The sequence below is a fragment of the Dermacentor albipictus genome, chromosome 3 (genome assembly GCF_038994185.2).
Source record: "Dermacentor albipictus isolate Rhodes 1998 colony chromosome 3, USDA_Dalb.pri_finalv2, whole genome shotgun sequence".
Classification (NCBI taxonomy): Eukaryota; Metazoa; Arthropoda; class Arachnida; order Ixodida; family Ixodidae; genus Dermacentor; species Dermacentor albipictus.
The window spans coordinates 136,877,754-136,897,030 of NC_091823.1; the positions used below are offsets into that span (position 1 = coordinate 136,877,754).

The 19,277-nt window shown below is 47.3% G+C and overlaps 1 protein-coding gene across 1 annotated transcript in view; it reads left to right on the forward strand.

Annotated features, from left to right (window-relative positions):
• The first annotated feature begins 201 nt into the window (after window positions 1-201).
• Window positions 202-19,277, forward strand: part of LOC139057925 (uncharacterized) — a 55,718-nt gene continuing 36,642 nt past the window's right edge. Inside the window, exons 1-3 of the mRNA XM_070536729.1 lie at window positions 202-280; window positions 11,020-11,079; window positions 15,447-15,508. Coding sequence (XP_070392830.1) covers window positions 11,031-11,079; window positions 15,447-15,508 — 111 coding nt within the window. The 5' untranslated portion in view covers window positions 202-280; window positions 11,020-11,030. The remainder of the gene's footprint in view (window positions 281-11,019; window positions 11,080-15,446; window positions 15,509-19,277) is intronic.

A 19,277-nucleotide genomic window follows, 5' to 3' on the forward strand; every position in this document is an offset into this window, starting at 1 on the left:
CGTCGTGTAAATGCTACGATTATTGCTACAAGTATGAACCTAGTAGGCCAAGAACACGCTCTGCCATAACGAGAGTTTAAGGTCCTTTCTACTTCATCCCACTCCCTCAACTATAGTTCAAAAGGCATTGATTGCCCTTCGTGCTTCTTTTCATGTTGCCATTTGTTTGATAGAAAAGCCACAGGCCTGCGCGGCACACGCAGCACAGTCAAAGCGTTAGCTGGGGGAGCATCTCCATAGGAGAACATCGTAAACTGTTTCAACAGGGTAATTGCAAGCAGTAAGTATAATGAAAACCGTGTTCTTGTTTGCGTACGTTTATTGAACCACACTCACGTGTGCTTTATGGTCCGAAAAGTGGGTCGAGAACGACCTGCAGCGTGGCAATAAGGGTGCTTTTCTGTTTGGAAATACATAGTGTATAAAATTCTAAATACAGAAAACCAGTGAGCGCAGAGTGGCATTGTGCATTTGACCCAAATTCCACGCCCAGGTTGTCTTGCACACAGCGTACGAACGAGGCATTGTGGGGATACTTCGCGTTTACGTTGAAATAACCCGTAAAAATAAGGGGAACATTGTGTTGAGGAACGAAGGTCTATTCTAAGAAAGTCCGCAATCTTCCCATGTTGAGAAACTTGCGAAACATATGCACTGAGGCATTCAAGATGCCCTCTGAGTTACGCACTGCGCACACGTCTATTATGTCTACTTCCGATGCTCTTACGAGTTTGAATGGCACACACTCATTTCTTCGTTCGTACATTTCCGCACCGGAAGGCCGGTGAGCAGTTCTATTTGCTGAACCGCCACAACTGTCCACACACGTGTGAATCACATGTGACCACACATGTGGAGGACCCCAGGTCTTGGAAAAACAGAGCAGGGACACTCGCATTAAGATGTAGTCATGCATGACGTCAAAACTATGCGCAGCCAGAGAACGTGCGTTGAGAGAGGAGATGGCAAATTGGTCGAGCTGATCGAGCAGTGCTAATCAGCGTTGCGTGATGGTGTCAAGGCGATGTTGCAGAAGTCTATGAAATACGTCGCACAGTGCTCCATCTGGGTAATCGGCGGCGTCGTCATACGTGACGTCGTCTTCAAAGTTCGCGATGTAAAGGCTATCAAGTGAAGCGGATCCACTCAGTGCCACGTACACAAGTTTTGGGTGATCATGTTTGTTGTATTCGTAAACGACGCTAGTATATTTGCCAACTTGAGACTTATGAACAGTTATTGTAGTGACCTGCACCATGGGAAACTATGTGGAGGCATGTGCTGTCAACCTTACGCTCCAGCATTGTGGTCACCGCGCGTTGTTCAATTGGTACCCATTCGGGGTGGACCGCGCTCCTGAGTACCCTGCGCAACGGTGCCGACTTTAGCCGTGCAAGTCTTCCCATGGCACCACAGACGACCCTGAGCCACAATCTCTTTGCGAGTCCCGACTCGTCTACCTCAGTGTGGGAGACATTTCCAGCTGCACCATTGACCACCCGGTCCATTTGGCTTATGTGGACAGCTGTCATATACGGCGAAGCTCCCGGGCGTCATTTCCGTCTGTTTACATGTGAGAATCTGGACGGCGAAGCTCCTGAGCCTCGCTTATTGCTGCCCGCAAACGAGATTCTTCGCGACGAAGCTGTCGGCCAGCATTTTCGGCTGAGCGCAACGTGAGAATCTGGACGGCGAAGCGCCTGAGCCTCGTTTATTGCTGCACGCAAACGAGATTCTTCGTGACGAAGCTGTCGGGCAGCATTTTCGGCGGAGCGCAACGTGAGAATCTGGACGGCGAAGCTCCTGGGCTTCGTGTATGGCTGCACGCAAACGAGATTCTTCGCGACGAAGCTGTCGGGCAGCATTTTCGGCTGAGCGCAACGTGAGAATCTGGACGGCGAAGCTCCTGAGCCTCGTTTATTGCTGCACGCAAACGAGATTCTTTGCGACGAAGCTGTCGGGCAGCATTTTCGGCGGAGCGCAACGTGAGAATCTGGACGGCGAAGCTCCTGGGCTTCGTGTATGGCTGCACGCAAACGAGATTCTTCGCGACGAAGCTGTCGGGCAGCATTTTCGGCTGAGCGCAACGTGAGAATCTGGACGGCGAAGCTCCTGAGCCTCGTTTATTGCTGCACGCAAACGAGATTCTTTGCGACGAAGCTGTCGGGCAGCATTTTCGGCGGAGCGCAACGTGAGAATCTGGACGGCGAAGCTCCTGGGCTTCGTGTATGGCTGCACGCAAACGAGATTCTTCGCGACGAAGCTGTCGGGCAGCATTTTCGGCTGAGCGCAACGTGAGAATCTGGACGGCGAAGCTCCTGGGCTTCGTGTATGGCAGCACGCAAACGAGATTCTTCGCGACGAAGCTGTCGGGCAGCATTTTCGGCTGAGCGCAACGTGAGAATGTGGACGGCGAAGCTCCTGAGCCTCGTTTATTGCTGCACGCAAACGAGATTCTTCGCGACGAAGCTGTCGGGCAGCATTTTCGGCGGAGCGCAACGTGAGAATCTGGACGGCGAAGCTCCTAAACCTCGTTTATGGCTGCACGCAAACGAGATTCTTCGCGACGAAGATGTCGGGCAGTACTTTCGGCTGAGCGCAGGTGAGAATCTGGACGGCGAAGCTCCTGGGCCTCGTTTATTATTGCCCGCAAACAGGATTCCTCGCGACGAAGCTGTCGGGCAGCATTTTCGGCGGAGCGCAACGTGAGAATCTGGACGGCGAAGCTCCTAAACCTCGTTTATGGCTGCACGCAAACGAGATTCTTCGCGACGAAGATGTCGGGCAGTACTTTCGGCTGAGCGCAGGTGAGAATCTGGACGGCGAAGCTCCTGGGCCTCGTTTATTATTGCCCGCAAACAGGATTCCTCGCGACGAAGCTGTCGGGCAGCACTTTCGGCGGAGCGCAACGTGAGAATCTGGACGGCGAAGCTCCTGGGCTTCGTGTATGGCTGCACGCAAACGAGATTCTTCGCGACGAAGCTGTCGGGCAGCATTTTCGGCTGAGCGCAACGTGAGAATCTGGACGGCGAAGCTCCTGGGCTTCGTGTATGGCAGCACGCAAACGAGATTCTTCGCGACGAAGCTGTCGGGCAGCATTTTCGGCTGAGCGCAACGTGAGAATGTGGACGGCGAAGCTCCTGAGCCTCGTTTATTGCTGCACGCAAACGAGATTCTTCGCGACGAAGCTGTCGGGCAGTACTTTCGGCTGAGCGCAGGTGAGAATCTGGACGGCGAAGCTCCTGGGCCTCGTTTATTATTGCCCGCAAACAGGATTCCTCGCGGCGAAGCTGTCGGGCAGCATTTTCGGCAGAGCGCAACGTGAGAATCTGGACGGCGAAGCTCCTAAACCTCGTTTATGGCTGCACGCAAACGAGATTCTTAGCGACGAAGATGTCGGGCAGTACTTTCGGCTGAGCGCAGGTGAGAATCTGGACGGCGAAGCTCCTGGGCCTCGTTTATTATTGCCCGCAAACAGGATTCCTCGCGACGAAGCTGTCGGGCAGCACTTTCGGCGGAGCGCAACGTGAGAATCTGGACGGCGAAGCTCCTAAACCTCGTTTATGGCTGCACGCAAACGAGATTCTTAGCGACGAAGATGTCGGGCAGTACTTTCGGCTGAGCGCAGGTGAGAATCTGGACGGCGAAGCTCCTGGGCCTCGTTTATTATTGCACGCAAACAGGATTCCTCGCGGCGAAGCTGTCGGGCAGCATTTTCGGCGGAGCGCAACGTGAGAATCTGGACGGCGAAGCTCCTAAACCTCGTTTATGGCTGCACGCAAACGAGATTCTTCGCGACGAAGATGTCGGGCAGTACTTTCGGCTGATCGCAGGTGAGAATCTGGACGGCGAAGCTCCTGGGCCTCGTTTATTATTGCACGCAAACAGGATTCCTCGCGACGAAGCTGTCGGGCAGCATTTTCGGCGGAGCGCAACGTGAGAATCTGGACGGCGAAGCTCCTAAACCTCGTTTATGGCTGCACGCAAACGAGATTCTTCGCGACGAAGATGTCGGGCAGTACTTTCGGCTGAGCGCAGGTGAGAATCTGGACGGCGAAGCTCCTGAGCCTCGTTTATTGCTGCACGCAAACGAGATTCTTCGCGACGAAGCTGTCGGGCAGCATTTTCGGCGGAGCGCAACGTGAGAATCTGGACGGCGAAGCTCCTAAACCTCGTTTATGGCTGCACGCAAACGAGATTCTTCGCGACGAAGATGTCGGGCAGTACTTTCGGCTGAGCGCAGGTGAGAATCTGGACGGCGAAGCTCCTGGGCCTCGTTTATTATTGCACGCAAACAGGATTCCTCGCGACGAAGCTGTCGGGCAGCATTTTCGGCGGAGCGCAACGTGAGAATCTGGACGGCGAAGCTCCTAAACCTCGTTTATGGCTGCACGCAAACGAGATTCTTCGCGACGAAGATGTCGGGCAGTACTTTCGGCTGAGCGCAGGTGAGAATCTGGACGGCGAAGCTCCTGGGCCTCGTTTATTATTGCACGCAAACAGGATTCCTCGCGACGAAGCTGTCGGGCAGCATTTTCGGCGGAGCGCAACGTGAGAATCTGGACGGCGAAGCTCCTAAACCTCGTTTATGGCTGCACGCAAACGAGATTCTTCGCGACGAAGATGTCGGGCAGTACTTTCGGCTGAGCGCAGGTGAGAATCTGGACGGCGAAGCTCCTGGGCCTCGTTTATTATTGCACGCAAACAGGATTCCTCGCGACGAAGCTGTCGGGCAGCATTTTCGGCGGAGCGCAACGTGAGAATCTGGACGGCGAAGCTCCTAAACCTCGTTTATGGCTGCACGCAAACGAGATTCTTCGCGACGAAGATGTCGGGCAGTACTTTCGGCTGAGCGCAGGTGAGAATCTGGACGGCGAAGCTCCTGGGCCTCGTTTATTATTGCACGCAAACAGGATTCCTCGCGACGAAGCTGTCGGGCAGCATTTTCGGCGGAGCGCAACGTGAGAATCTGGACGGCGAAGCTCCTAAACCTCGTTTATGGCTGCACGCAAACGAGATTCTTCGCGACGAAGATGTCGGGCAGTACTTTCGGCTGAGCGCAGGTGAGAATCTGGACGGCGAAGCTCCTGGGCCTCGTTTATTATTGCACGCAAACAGGATTCCTCGCGGCGAAGCTGTCGGGCCGCATTATTCGGCTGAGCGCACGGGAGGTTGCTCGCAGTGGCGTAGCCAGAAATTTTGTTCGGGGGGGGGGGGGGCTACGCCACTGGCCCCATATATATATACATATATATATATATATATATACATATATATATATATATATATATATATATATATATATATATATATATATATATATGTGGGGTCAGTGGCGTAGCCAGAAATTTAGTTGGAGGAAGCTTCAGCTCGGGTGCTCCTATTTAACTATATGTAGAAGGGGAATTCGTTTTTCCCTACAACCACTTCACCAAATTTGAGGAGGTTTGTTGCATTTAAAAGAAAAAGCTTAATTCTAGTGACTACTGGTTTCGAATTTTTCATTTAGGTGGTCAATTATTTATTAAAAATTGCCCAAATCGAAAATTTTCAGAAGACGAAACTATCAAGTTTAAAACTCCGTGACTCAACAATGAAAAATGATATCACAATTCTGTGAATTGCACCTAATAGTACATCGACAGCGGACAAAATAGATATGTTACACATCAATCGAAAAAAAAAAATTTAGTATTGTGGAAATACGGCTTGTGCAGAACCCTTGTACACACCGTAACCAATTCACGTAAGATACAAATTCACATTGCAAACTTGTCCAATTTGACTGTTATAATAGATGCCGTTTACAGAACCACAATGTCTGTTTTTCATGCATAGCTATTAGTTTGTAAACGTCGTGCTTCTATTTTTTCAAGCTTTCGAATTTTTCAAAATATTTTAAACAAAATTCAAGCCCTAAATCGAAGTTGTGTTTCCAACAGAACTAGAATTTAACTTCCTCTCTCTCAAATGCAACCAATTTAAATAAAAGCGATTACCAGGATTATCTAAGAAAAGCGTTTCTGCGTTTTACGAGTATTTGAATAGGCCGCGTCGGATTGGGCCCGAGCTAAAGCTTCTTCCTAAACAATTTGTCAAGGGATCAAATCCATGAATAATAACTGCATTGTCATTGCCAAATATGCTGCAAACGAATTCTTGAACCCTACGCACAGTCAAAACAATAAAATATGTATTTTTTTATAAAAGAATATACTCGTATGTGCCAAAACTTTTGCCCAAAATAACTGATATCAATGCTTCCATATTTTTGTCTATTTATTAAGTAAATAAAGTATCACATGAACTTTAGAACTATATCATTTCGAAACCAGGAAAGCAGTGCATGCCGCTGATATGAAAAATTACAAAGCAATGAACTGAACAAGTTGAGGACCAATATGTTAATGAAACTTTGTCATTCAAGAACCGTGCTTACTTTCTTGTATATATGCAATGGACAGTGAAACATCTCAATGACGCTGTAATTTGTTTTAATGTATTACGCAGGAGCAGCTGTCACCGGTCGTGTATCGTGAGTAATTGCACCGAAATTATAGTCGCAACAGAGGGCACGTATAAAAAGCAGGAATTCTGTAAGATATACCAGGGCAAGTCAAATGAATGTGAGCCAACAACGGGCTACTTTATTTAAAAGTAGTCTTCATGAGAATTTAGACATTAATCCCATTGACTAACGAGTCGCGTGATTCCCGTCTTATAAAACTCCTTGGGTTGCTGCTTCAAAAAGTCTGTATCTGGTTCCCTTGAGCTGTTTTTTCGGTTGCCCCAAAATGTAGAAGTCGCAAGGTGACAGGTCTGAGCTGTATGGCGGATGCTGCAGCGTTTCCCACTTGAACTTTGCAGTTTTGTATTAACCACATAAGCGACGTGGGGACAGGCATTGTCGTGGAACAAGATGACCCCATTCGTCAATTTTCCACGTTGTTCGTTCTTGATTGCGACACGCTGCCGTTCTGGCGTTTCACAATATCGGAAACAATTCATTGCCTCTCAAGATTTAGCAAATTCTATCAGTAATGGACCCTGACGACCGAAAAAAAAGTCAACAACACCTTTCCAGTGGAAATGATGGCCTTTGCGTTCTTTGGGTGTGGTAAATTCGAATGTTTCCACTGTAAGCTTTGCCGTCATGTTTCAGGCTCGTAGTGGCACCAAGGTTCGTCCCCGATCACAATTGCACACAAGAAGTCGTCATCCTCGTTGTGATACCCGATCAGAGTCAAGGCAGCGCGAAACTTCTCCGTCTTCTCGCGATGGATCAAAATCTTGGGGATCCATTGCGCACCAAAGAGCCGATAACCGAGAAGCTCATGAATTATGGCGTGAACCGAACCATGACTGATGTTCAGACCATCTGCCAGTTCATCGATGCTTATCCTCCGTTCTTGTTTCATCAGCTCATGAACCTTTGAAATTGTGTGGGGGTGATTGCACGATGGTTTTGGCCCGGTCTTGGAATGCCTTTACAACGTCCTTTAAACCGTTTGCTCCAACGCTTCACAGTGGTCAATGAGATGCCGTGTTCAACGTAAACGGCAGCCATAAGGCGAATAATTTCTGTTTTGGAAACACCTTTAGCTGTCAAAAACTTCGCGACACCGAGCTGTTCAACTTTTGAAGTGTCCATTATGTGACGCAATCATATTCAATCCAGTGTATGAGAGCATTAAAGAACATTTATCTTCACACCTGCGTGTCACTTTTGTAAATGAGACATGCCGTACTCCTACGCGCATGCCTCGCAGATAATGAACCGAACCATTATTGCGCGGTTAGGGTAGGCCCACTTTCATTTGACTCGCCCTCGTACATTAGAAATGCAAAGATACAGTGGGATATACAAATGTGAAAATACGGCTTGATAAAGGACAAAAAGTGTCACTGGAAACAAAGTTCACAGCATGTGTACACAAAACCTCGCAACAAGATATTTAAGTATACGTATAAGTCTCCAATGAGTCTATGTATGTAAGAAAAAGTAACTGTATATAATGCGTCAAACAAGGCAAATAAACATGTTGCACAATCATAGATTCACAGAATCCTAGATTCCGCCCCCATTCCATCCACTCCCCCCGATGTATTGCGCGCGACGGAAGGCGGCGCGCTTGGTCCCCGCTTTTCTCCTTTGCGCACACAAGACTGAGTCATCATCGTCGGCTCTCCCATTCCACCTCCTCTCCTACGCTTTCACTCGCATATACAGCATGCAGCGCGTGGTCACGATTTTATCACCCTTGGACTTTATACGAAATATGAGGGCGACGGCGACGGCAGGAATGCGCCTGGAGTGTCCATATAATTGCTTTCGTAATAATATAATAAGCGTATCCGGCAACTGAAGCGTCCCGTCACCCATTACTTTCCGCAAAAGAAGTATCAAAATCGAACTTTCACCATGCGACAATTCGCTGCGCCGCAACAATGATTTTTTTTTCTGTGGGGCGGAGGCACCGAAATAAAAAAAAAACGCATAGGAAAGTATGTTGGCCAGAATCAAATGCCTACATCGGGCACCTAATGGGGCTACGGAATTAATACCGAAGAAAACATGAGACGCTTGGCCCACTGAGAACCATGCGCATACTGCTCAGTATCCTACACCGGCGAAACAAGACTTTCCGGAAAGGTTCCGCTCAAGGAATGCGGTGCAATCCTTCGAGTCCCCACAGTGATGGCGGCGAGCGACCATTCTTTTTTTTTCTTCTCTGCTGGCCAGAAAGCTTCCAAAACTCTGTCAGGTGAAAATCCACTCGGCTGAAGCAAACCGAACGCCCACCGAAGTGCACCGCGCGGTGGTCGGGGCCATACGAGAAAAACATATGCGCTCTGGCTCGCTCTGGCAGCCCGCGGGTGGGTAGGGTAGCGAGAACAAAAAAAAAAAAAAAAATTGAAGAGGCGCAATGTGTCCTCCGCGAATAAAAGTCAAAGTAGAAAAAATAAATAAGAACGTAGTTACTTTGGCTGGCTTTAGTGGCTTGACATGGATGTTGTGGCGTAGGTTAAAAAAAATGTGGATATTTTTTATGTGACATGACGGCACAAATGAACCACCCCAACGCATCGTCTCATTGGACCTCGCTGCCTGTTTGTCAACTCGCCTGCGAGTGTATTGATTTGGCTTGTCTCGTTGTATGTTCCGATGTAAGATTTTAGAAAAGTCAGTGGGCCTTTGGCGTCAAATGTTTATAACAACATTAAACCCACAAAGTTCCGCAATAGAAAATTTAAAGCACAACTTTGGAAACGTCAATGCACGTTTCACATCAAGAGCTTATGAGATTTATACCCATAAAGTTTCGCAATTGATATCCATGCGCTCCATAGATTCCGTGGCCTCAGTGAGATGCCGCGGCGAGCCCGCTCACCATCAAAGCGCCCTTGAAACTTTGTGCTCGGATGGCACTGCTTGGCGTTATGTGACTGCCGGTGTATGGGCGTTGCCACGAAATCCAGCCCGAGTTCGCAATCTTCGCGGTTAAATGTCTTTTCGAGCGTCAAAAAGACATTCTAGACAAAATCCAGAGTGGTTTCCGGCGCCGGGGGTCGCTTTGGTCGGCGGTGCATGGACAGCACGAAAAAATTTCGGGGGGGGGGGCTCAAGCCCCATAAGCCCCCCCCCACCCCCCTGGCTACGCCCCTGGTTGCTCGCGTAGATGTGCCTGATTTACGGCCACACGCACTTGAGGGTCTTCGCGGTAAAGCAGCCGGGCTGCATTTTTGCCAGCCCGCACTTGAAGGTCTCAGCGGTGAACCTGTCGGGCGGCATTTTCAGCGGGAAGCGCTAGAGGGTCTTTGCGGCGAAGTCTTCTTGCGCCGATTGGCTTCTGCTGCGCTCTGCACAGTGGTCTGCTGAGCCCGAAGTTGTCTTTTTGCAGCCGCGTGCGTAGCTCTACGAGTCGCTTCTTCAGAAGCGGTTGGTACCTTGCGAGGAGGTGCCATACCGCGTTGCGACGAGGTAACGCTTGTAGGGAGACTACACGGCACACCATATGTGTGCCGTGTAGTCCCTTAATACGTGTCGCGATACGATGCAACTGGAAAATGCAGGGTCGAACTAACTCAGCCAGCAGGAACAGTAACAAGAACGGATTGTTTAATACCGCGGGTTAGTCACTCCTTGCTCGCTTTTTTTCTTCCAAATAGTGGTATGTCTTCTTTTCATCATTATCCTTAGCGCACTACAGACGCGGCATATTCCTACCTTTCTAATGACGCATTGTCCCAACGTGAAAGTTTAGCGTGTGCTGGCATGAAACATTAAAACGCGAATAACTTGGATAGGTGTGGCTTTATAGGGACCACAATATGGAAGTGCAATGCAAAGTGAGCACGTATCTACTCTACGCGGCGCGCCTGTGACATCGCATGACTTCTCGTGCACTAGGCGACAGCTGGGACGGACACAGGACACCGGCGGCGGCGATGGCGGACACCATTACCAGCGGACATGGCTACTAAAATGAACCTCTAACAGCTTACGATGTGAAATGTAGGCTAGTTGCAGAGAAAGTTCATTGCAAGCATGGAGGAGGACGTAATTCGTTCTTTCTACACGGGTGCAATATTTTCGGGTACGAGGCACTGCTGTAACGAGCGAATGAAGCAAAGCAGACTTTATGTACGCCAGGAGAATGGGTGAATATATACGAGGCGATGCCCAACGCAGTGCCGGAGTAAGAGAAAACGGAACGAATGACTAAAATGTGGAACAATTGGTCTGGTTACCTAAAATAAATTTTTTGCGCCCTTTCAGGAGACATGAAATATAAAGAACGATACGCTTAACTGGGTAACATGAGGAATAATATTTAATTAGTATTTTGGCCGCCAGCGGCACAAAAAAGAAGTAAAACACAAAGAAACAGGTGTGGGGAGCTTTCATGTACTACGGCATAGGAGGCGTGCACTCTTTACACATCAGTTTCGAATACTTGCTCATCCCTGCTATCCATATTTACCTGAGCTGGTTATAATGGGAAAATTATTTTGCAGGATTTGTCCAGATGGTGATTTTAAGCTTGTTAACGCTTCTACGTCTGATGCTTCCATTCGGTAAGTAAGTCCTCTTGAATGGGTTTGGAAAGATTCATTATGTGTAAGCGTACTCTTCTGCGCAGAACATTATTGCGTGCGCGCGCACGCGCGCGCGTTTGTGTGTTTTGTAGGGGTGCTTGCACAGACATACGCAAAAGCGTGTGAGGTCACTAACATGCATACAAAACCAAAAGGCGAGAAGCCTGAATAGCATGCCAGTAGCGAGTATTATTTAGGCCAAGAAAGGGACTGAATTCTGGACAGGATACAAAGATATGGCGTAGAACCCGAAGCATGAAAAGCCCTAAAAAGAGGCAAAAGATCAACACGTCGTCATAAATTAACGTCGCAAGACAAAATAAATACCGACACTGAAAGGGACGCCTTATGCAGAAATGTTTAGAATTATGGAAAGCAGCGAGCACCGGCATCGTGGTTCCTGCCGAGCAACTGTGCTTGTATTTTTATTACCCGCCGTGGTTGCTCAGTGGCTATGGTGTTGGGCTGCTGAGCACGAGGTCGCGGGATCGAATCCCGGCCACGGCGGCCGCATTTCGATGGGGGCGAAATGCGAAAACACCCGTGTGCTTAGATTTAGGTGCACGTTAAAGAACCCCAGGTGGTCAAAATTTCCGGAGTCCTCCACTACGGCGTGCCTCATAATCAGAAAGTGGTTTTGGCACGTAAAACCCCAAATATTATTATTGTATTTTTATTTTTTTATAGATCGGCCTATTACTGGTCTTTAACACGAACACAAAACGTCGCAGTTTCTCCCGAAAGGCGAAGCATCAATTGCGATAGCCTACATGCAGACGGCTGTACTAAGCAAGGACAGTCGTTTTTATCGGCCGTATAAACTCGTCTCGGCTTTGTACAGAAGATCACAGTGACATCGGTGGCGGCAATGCGCCTGGAGTGTCCATATAATTGCCGGTGCAATAAAAAAGAAAGTGCTCACCTTGAAACGATGCACATGAAAGATATAATACAGGCAAAAGAGACTGTCAACTGATTAAACAGATAGAGAGGCGCGTTTCAAGATAGCCTCGTTCGCCCCCCCCCCCCCTCTCACCCTTGAAAGCAACATCTGGCTACACTAAGATTTACAGTCCTGGCGACTCAAATGAAATAATGGGGCACGTAAATGGCTGTACTTATACTCCCAAGCTTTTGGTGAACTTGAGACACTCCAAATACTGCGACGCTGCCCAAGAGTCATGCCTTTGCATTTTTAACTTGAATTTTATAGAAAATAAATCGTTCCGTATACCGTCTGAAACATTTCGCATGTGAAATCAATATAAATGAAATTAACCCATTGTGCTGTGTACATCTGCGCCATGTAGCTTTCATGCGAAGACTAATGAGAAAGCAATTTTATATAGAATGTTGGTTTAGATGTCGCGCTTACAGAATGATGCAGAACCCGTATTTGTAATGCGAATTTCATAATAAGAATGCGCCTAAAAATTTTAATATCAGTTTGAACTAACACGCAAGCTCCTCTTAATGCAAACAAGTAAACACAAACGGCATGAACACATTTTGTCCCATACTAAACAGCAATATTCCAGACTACAGAATAGCCCAAGTTTAGGCCGTTGTATTCAACGCTTTTAAAGGTCCTTGAGCAGAATATGGACAATAGTAACGAGGACGATCACGTTTGATAGGCGTAGTATATGTAACGAAATTATTGTAACGTGTGTGTAAGGGCAAGAAACAACATATTTCTCTTTACAAACGCGTGAATTTTGTCGATTCACTCACGCACGCATTCATGCTAAGGAAATGGACACTCACAGTATAGTTTGAAGAGGGCAATACCAAACGTATGTATACAAATATACGCCAAAATGTATAAGTGAAATAGCAAAGTCATTACTTACTATGTTTAGTAAACATTAGTGGTTCCTGATCTGAGACATAGGGTACGCTGGTTATCAATAAAGTTATAATTGTTTTGGGTGTTCACCAACCGTTCCGTCAGTATGGAGCATCAGTCACATAACTATACAAATATTTCTGCCCCCCCAAAAAACGCTCTGCAAGATTGTCCGTAACGAATTCTAGAGCCGGACTGCTGGAGCTGATGCATTGAGCTACTACCCGCCGTGGTTGCTTAGTGGCTATGGAGTAGCGCTGCTAACCACGAGGTCGCCTGATCACACCCCGACCACGGTGACCGCATTTCGATGGGACGAAATGTAGACACCCGTTTACTTAGATTTTGGATGCACGGTAAATAACCGCAGATGGTGAAAAATGATTCCGGAGTGCCTCACTACAGCGTGCCTCATAATCACGTGGTTTCGGCACTTGAAACGTCATAATTTAGTTTAATTGAGATACTCTAGCAGCAAATGAATATGAACTTTATGAAATTTTATTTGTAGGCCTATAAAGTTACAACTACGAGGTTTAATTTATAGACTTTACCGCAAAAACGATGCCCAATTTATAATGAGCTGAGCTGGCTGAAATAGCTATGCAATGCTACGAAATAGCTACTAAATAGCTTCGAAACTATAGCACAGTGGACAGCAACAAGCTCCAAATTGTTCTCGGTCTATGAAACACGAGCCATATGAAATAAACAAAAACAAATGACTGAAATGCGATAAACTTCTTAGTAACGACAAAAAATAAACTTCATGTCGAGCATGGCAGGGAGAACTGGGGCACAAGTACGACCACGGCAGAGCGACATCAGAACAACCATGACAGCAAGAGGATAATGAAAACGATGCGCCGACGAAGACGCCATGACGATGGCGACAAGGACACGAGGGCATAAACTCTACGTCGATGTCATAGGTTCACAATGGCAATGATGGATGACGACAGCGACGCATCCACAACCCACAAAATGTGAGGACATCTCAAACGTTTTGTTCTGTCGGAGCACTTCCATGTTGACCTGCGCTAGCTTTGAGCTGCTACTCGCTCCTAGGCTTAGCACCGTTTTGTGCATGCGCCACATGAACATTGAAACGCGACTAAGATAGCGGGTCCCTAAACAATCGACTGCACAAGCACTCGCAGAGTCAGGACCAGCCGAGGCACGCACCCGAGCAGGCCACACTTCCAGTTTGCGAAAATTACAAAGCATGGCGGACAGATTGGTAAACCCGCAGTGTACTTGAATGGAGCATGCAGATGTGCGCAGGCAGAATCTTGGTGCGTCGTTTTAAAGATGAATCATGCTTTTCAGCATAAGCACAAGAAGGAGCAATGCCAATAAAGTTAATTGCGCGCTTTCAGAATTGCATCCAAATAGTTGTGTTGCCAATGAAGCATTGCTTAAATTGTATGTCATAACTCATCTAAAAGTCACAAGACTCAATGACCGACAACTGCATTACTGCCAATAGCAGTTATAGTACTTTGACTACATTGTACGTTTAGAGAGTGCTAGAGAATCTGCAGCACCAACTAGGACTCTTGGTAAACATTTAAAGAATTTCAGTGCCGCCGGCATGAAAAATGAAAATTTCTCAACACCTAAGAGGGTATCCCGTAATCCGTAAAGACAGCGTCAATCTTGCATGGCTAGATCGACCCGTCGCTAGACTCTTTCATGTCCTCCGTCCCCTTCCAGCAGGATCTCCGAAGATACGGCCAGTTAGCGATCACTCCGAGAGTTGGCTTTTACTACGTTTGAGATTACTCCTGGCTGATCGAATTTTATGTACGTTCTTCACGAACGCATAGATCATGAAGGAAACACGTGCAGCAATATGAGAATGTCAATGGAGAGAAAGAAGAGCGTTCGAAAAAAAAACTTTCGCCTGCACTGTGTTTCAGTGAAATGCGTTCATGGCTGAAGGCTGTGACACCCTGCACGATATGAAATTCGCAATACAGCACAGTCTTTACGAATGTGTGTTGGGACTATCGTCCGTTTGATTCGCAAAGGCGCCCATGCATGTATAGCTGTGAGCATTCTGGGCTTCAGCACTCTCTACGCGAGTGTGCTTCTTTTGGTTACACAATGCACGCCAAACATAAACCATTGTTTCTAGAATGAACCAACACGATTGACACACATTTTATTGCCTTCTGCTAATAGCTCAACAATTCATTCATCAAGTAACTGCAAACAGCATGCAATTTGCTTCGTTTGCATAGAATAAATCAGTGCTTCTATTAAAAAGAAACTTCCTGCTATGAATCTTGTACATATTTCGTACGCTTACAGTTTTTCTTGAGTAATGCAAAGTGAGAGCACCTGAAAATTTTCATTAAAACAAAATAGAATGTTGGTTGAACCTAAGCAGATCTTTTGTATAGTCCGCATAATTATGTAAGCAAAGTCTCATACAAGTATGATGGTTTTGTATCTGTGCTTTGACAAGTCATCCTTTATTTTTTGCGTCCAGGTTCTTCATTACCGCAGGGTGGTCGAATCGAGCAGCGAGCAGACGCCCAGTGCCATGGACAGGTGAGCTCATTTATAAACAAAAGGGTAGGTGCCAATGCACAGGCTTGTGAGTAACTTTTCTATGAAAGGAATTGCAGTGGGCTACGCAGCGCCAATCCCAAACTTACGCGAAGTGGCCACATTTTTCAGATCGTTGCACTTAGTTTACTTGCGCATGTATGCCAACTGTCTCAGATATAAATAAAAAAATGAAACAGTCAAGTCCAAGTGGATTTATTTAAAGAAGATTTATTTTGACAAATTATTGAATAAATGTTCCTTATTAATAAATGTCTACCCACGATTTTTCTGTGAAGGAGGGACAGGAGCATTGCCACACAGCACTTAGTAGTAAATGAAATCGCATGATGCCATGGTGGTCAAGGCTTTAATTGAGTTGACGAGCAGTGAGTTGAGCTGAGGCTGTGCTTAATCAGACTCGCCGCGGTTGCTCAGTGGCTATGGTGTTAGGCTGCCGAGCATGAGGTCGCGGGATCGAATCCCGGCCATGGCGGCCGCATTTCGATGGACGCGAAATGAGAAAACACCCGTGCACTTAGACTTAGGTGCACGTTAAAGAACCCCAGGCGGTCGAAATTTCCGGAGTCCTCCACTACGGCGTGCCTCATATTCAGAAAGTGGTTTTCGCACGCAAAACCACATAATTTAGTTTTTTACCTAATCAGGAGAGCAGTTTATCTGTCCCCTTTACTACCCTTAGTAGGCCACCCTGAATTTTGTATTTGGCAAAGAAAACGTGCGTGCTTGACGGTAGCTCGTGCTTTGTAAAGTCTACATGGTCATTCTCCCGGAACAAAAGCAGAAGAAGGCCACAGTACGTTATTATCGTCTGCGTGAATGTGCAACTCGCAATGCTTACACGTCACGTTCGCAATGCTGGGTCACCGCCATCTTGCTATGAGCAAGGCGTATTAGTTAAATTCTCGTAAACCTTAGGGATGAAGATTTATTACAAGCGCAAATGAAGGACTTGCTCGAAAATAGGACGTACGTGCCTAATTCTTTAAAACTGATGATAGTGCTAAAAGGTACGAACACCTGATGAAAAGACGACACGATGACGAGGGAACGCTATCGCTGCCGTCTTTTCACCGTATGTTCGTCTCTTTTGCGCTACCATCAGTTTTAAAGAATGCATCACCAACTAGCCCAGCACCAAGTTTTATTGACGTGCCTAATGAGTGATAGATACCGAGGAGACCATGTTACTTAGACGCTCGCAGAGGTTTACCCTGAGGGGTGAGGGTGTCTTGGAGCAATACGGCAGAACATGTCGCCGTTGCTTCCTCTTCGGAGTTCGTAGAGGTTTACTCTGAGGGCTGAGGGTATCTGGGAGCAATACGGTAGAGCACATCGACACTGCTCCCTCTAGGGTACTGGGGGCGTATGGGAGTAATACGGCAGGACACGGTGCCGCTGCTTCCTCTTAGGAGCCCGTAGAGGGTTACACTGAGGGGTGAGTGTGTCTGGGAGCTATACGGCAGAATACGTCGCCGCTGCTTCCTCTTAGGAGTTCGTAGAGGTTTACCCTGAGGGGTGAGAGTGTCTGGGAGCAATACGGCAGAACACGTCGCCGCTGCTTCCTCTTAGGCGTTTGTAGAGGTTTACGCTCAGGGGTGAGGGTGTATGGAAGTAATACGGCAGAACACGTTGCCGCTGTCTCCTCTTAAGAGTTCGTAGAGGTTTACCCTGAGGAGTGAGGGCGTCTGGAAATATTACGGCAGAACACGTCACCGCTACTTCCTCACCTTAGAGGTCAATTTCAAAAACTACACTTATTCTCAGTGAAATTTACCTATACGCAGTTATAGCAAATGTTCCTTAACTCACCCCATATGAAAAAGTAAATAATTCGAACTAGCTCTTCAAAGATTCTAGCCGGAGAATTATTCTACTAGAGCATTCCGCGTAGAATTCGGAGAAATTTCGCCGCGACCGAGATGTCATAAGCATTGCAACTCGAAAGGCAAGGCTAGCGTGTAACGGGAGCGGTGTGGCGGATGGCAGTCACAGACCAATCGTTAAGACTGTCGCTCCGAAAGGTACCCCAGGAACACTTAGCTCTTCTTGTGCAATTTTTTCGTTATGTGGCACGTGCCTGCAAAATTGCCCCTGCACCGCGCGTATGGCAAGCACGTATTTCGCTGGAAGTTAATGTGAGGCCTATTGCAGTTCCACGGTCGACGAAATCAGTATCCTGTTTAATCGATGACGTGCTCTATGTTATATAATGGCAGACATGACATGACCATGGATGCAAGTGGTAAGCTAACTGGATATTGAAAGCAGTCATGTAGAGTCGTTTCGTTTCAGGAAGCCTCAGCAGCTCCTTTTTTGGAAAGGGCTGTCGAACGCCATCTGTGATGGCAACTGAGGAACAACCAGCACTGTTGATCAAAGACAGCTTGTTAGGTCCCATGTGGTGCCTTTGCGCTGTGCATGATCGTATTGACGCGGAAGCATCAAATGGCCCATTGAGCGAAAAAGCAAGTGGCGTCTAGAGCAGCGAAACGACACCTAAATTCCCATTAGTTGAGACGCCACGTCACGAGCGCGCCTCGACGGAGCAGATACCATGTCGCGACGGCGCATGTCACCAACGCCGTCTGTGGCATGCGGCGATGGCACTGCAGGCTGCAGCTGCTTGCTGGCTCGGGCCGTACGTGCCGTTATGGTACACTACTCGCAGGCCAAAACTAGGGCTGCTTAGCGGTGCTGAATTGGACAGTACTGATTTCGCATTGACAACTCATAAGAAGTGGTTAGGTGTCCTCGGATATGCTTATTCCATAGGAATTTACGGACGCTCGAGGCACATTCACGCCGTCAACGCTGCTACTACCGCTGTTGTCGCGCTGTCCTGCTGACGCAGAATGCGCATTTCGCGCGCGGAATGTTAGACAGCCTCAAGGAACGCAGATTACACCTTTCTGCAAAACGACGAAATGAACATACAGTCAACAGTACTCCTCGATGGCGATGACGCAGTAAGGGCAGCATATTGCTTTCCACTGGTGGCATAAGCGCTGTTTGCACGCGCACTATAAGCACACTAGCGTTCATGCTGACTTGCTGTGTGTATGGCCTGAGTTGAGAAGTAAAAAAAAATAATGCAGAAACTGCACTGGAGTTGCCGAAGTAAGCGCAGGCATTGTGCCACTTGCTCATCTTCACGCAGCCCGGTGTCACTATCAATCTTATCAAACTTGATCCGAACAGTATAAACATTCATCAAATCAAGCTTATCGAATATTATCAGCCTTATCGCAATTTATCCGATCCTTATCAACCATTTTCTATCCTTATCAAGTTTACCCGACATGACTCGACCCTTATCAAATATCATCGGTCTTTCTGTATCTTATCGCACTCAATACAACCCTTAATTTTTTATCAACCCTTATCGGTCCTTATCAACGTCACCAGAATTTATCTGATCATTACAAAGCCTTATTGCTCTTTAGAGCCTTATCCATCCACGTCGATCCATTATCAGCTGTTTTAAGACCTATATTTAGGACCTATATAGTTTAAGTGCATGCTCACTGACCAGGAGAGGCAAAGCAGAAGGGTGGGTATAAAAAGTAATCTGCAGAAAACTGAAGTAATGTTCAACAGTTTCGGAAGAGAACAGCAGTTTACGATAGGTAGCGAAGCACTGGAAGTGGTAAGGGAATACATCTACTTAGGACAAGTAGTGACCGCGGATCCGGATCATGAGACTGAAATAATCAGAAGAATAAGAATGGGCTGGGGCGCGTTTGGCAGG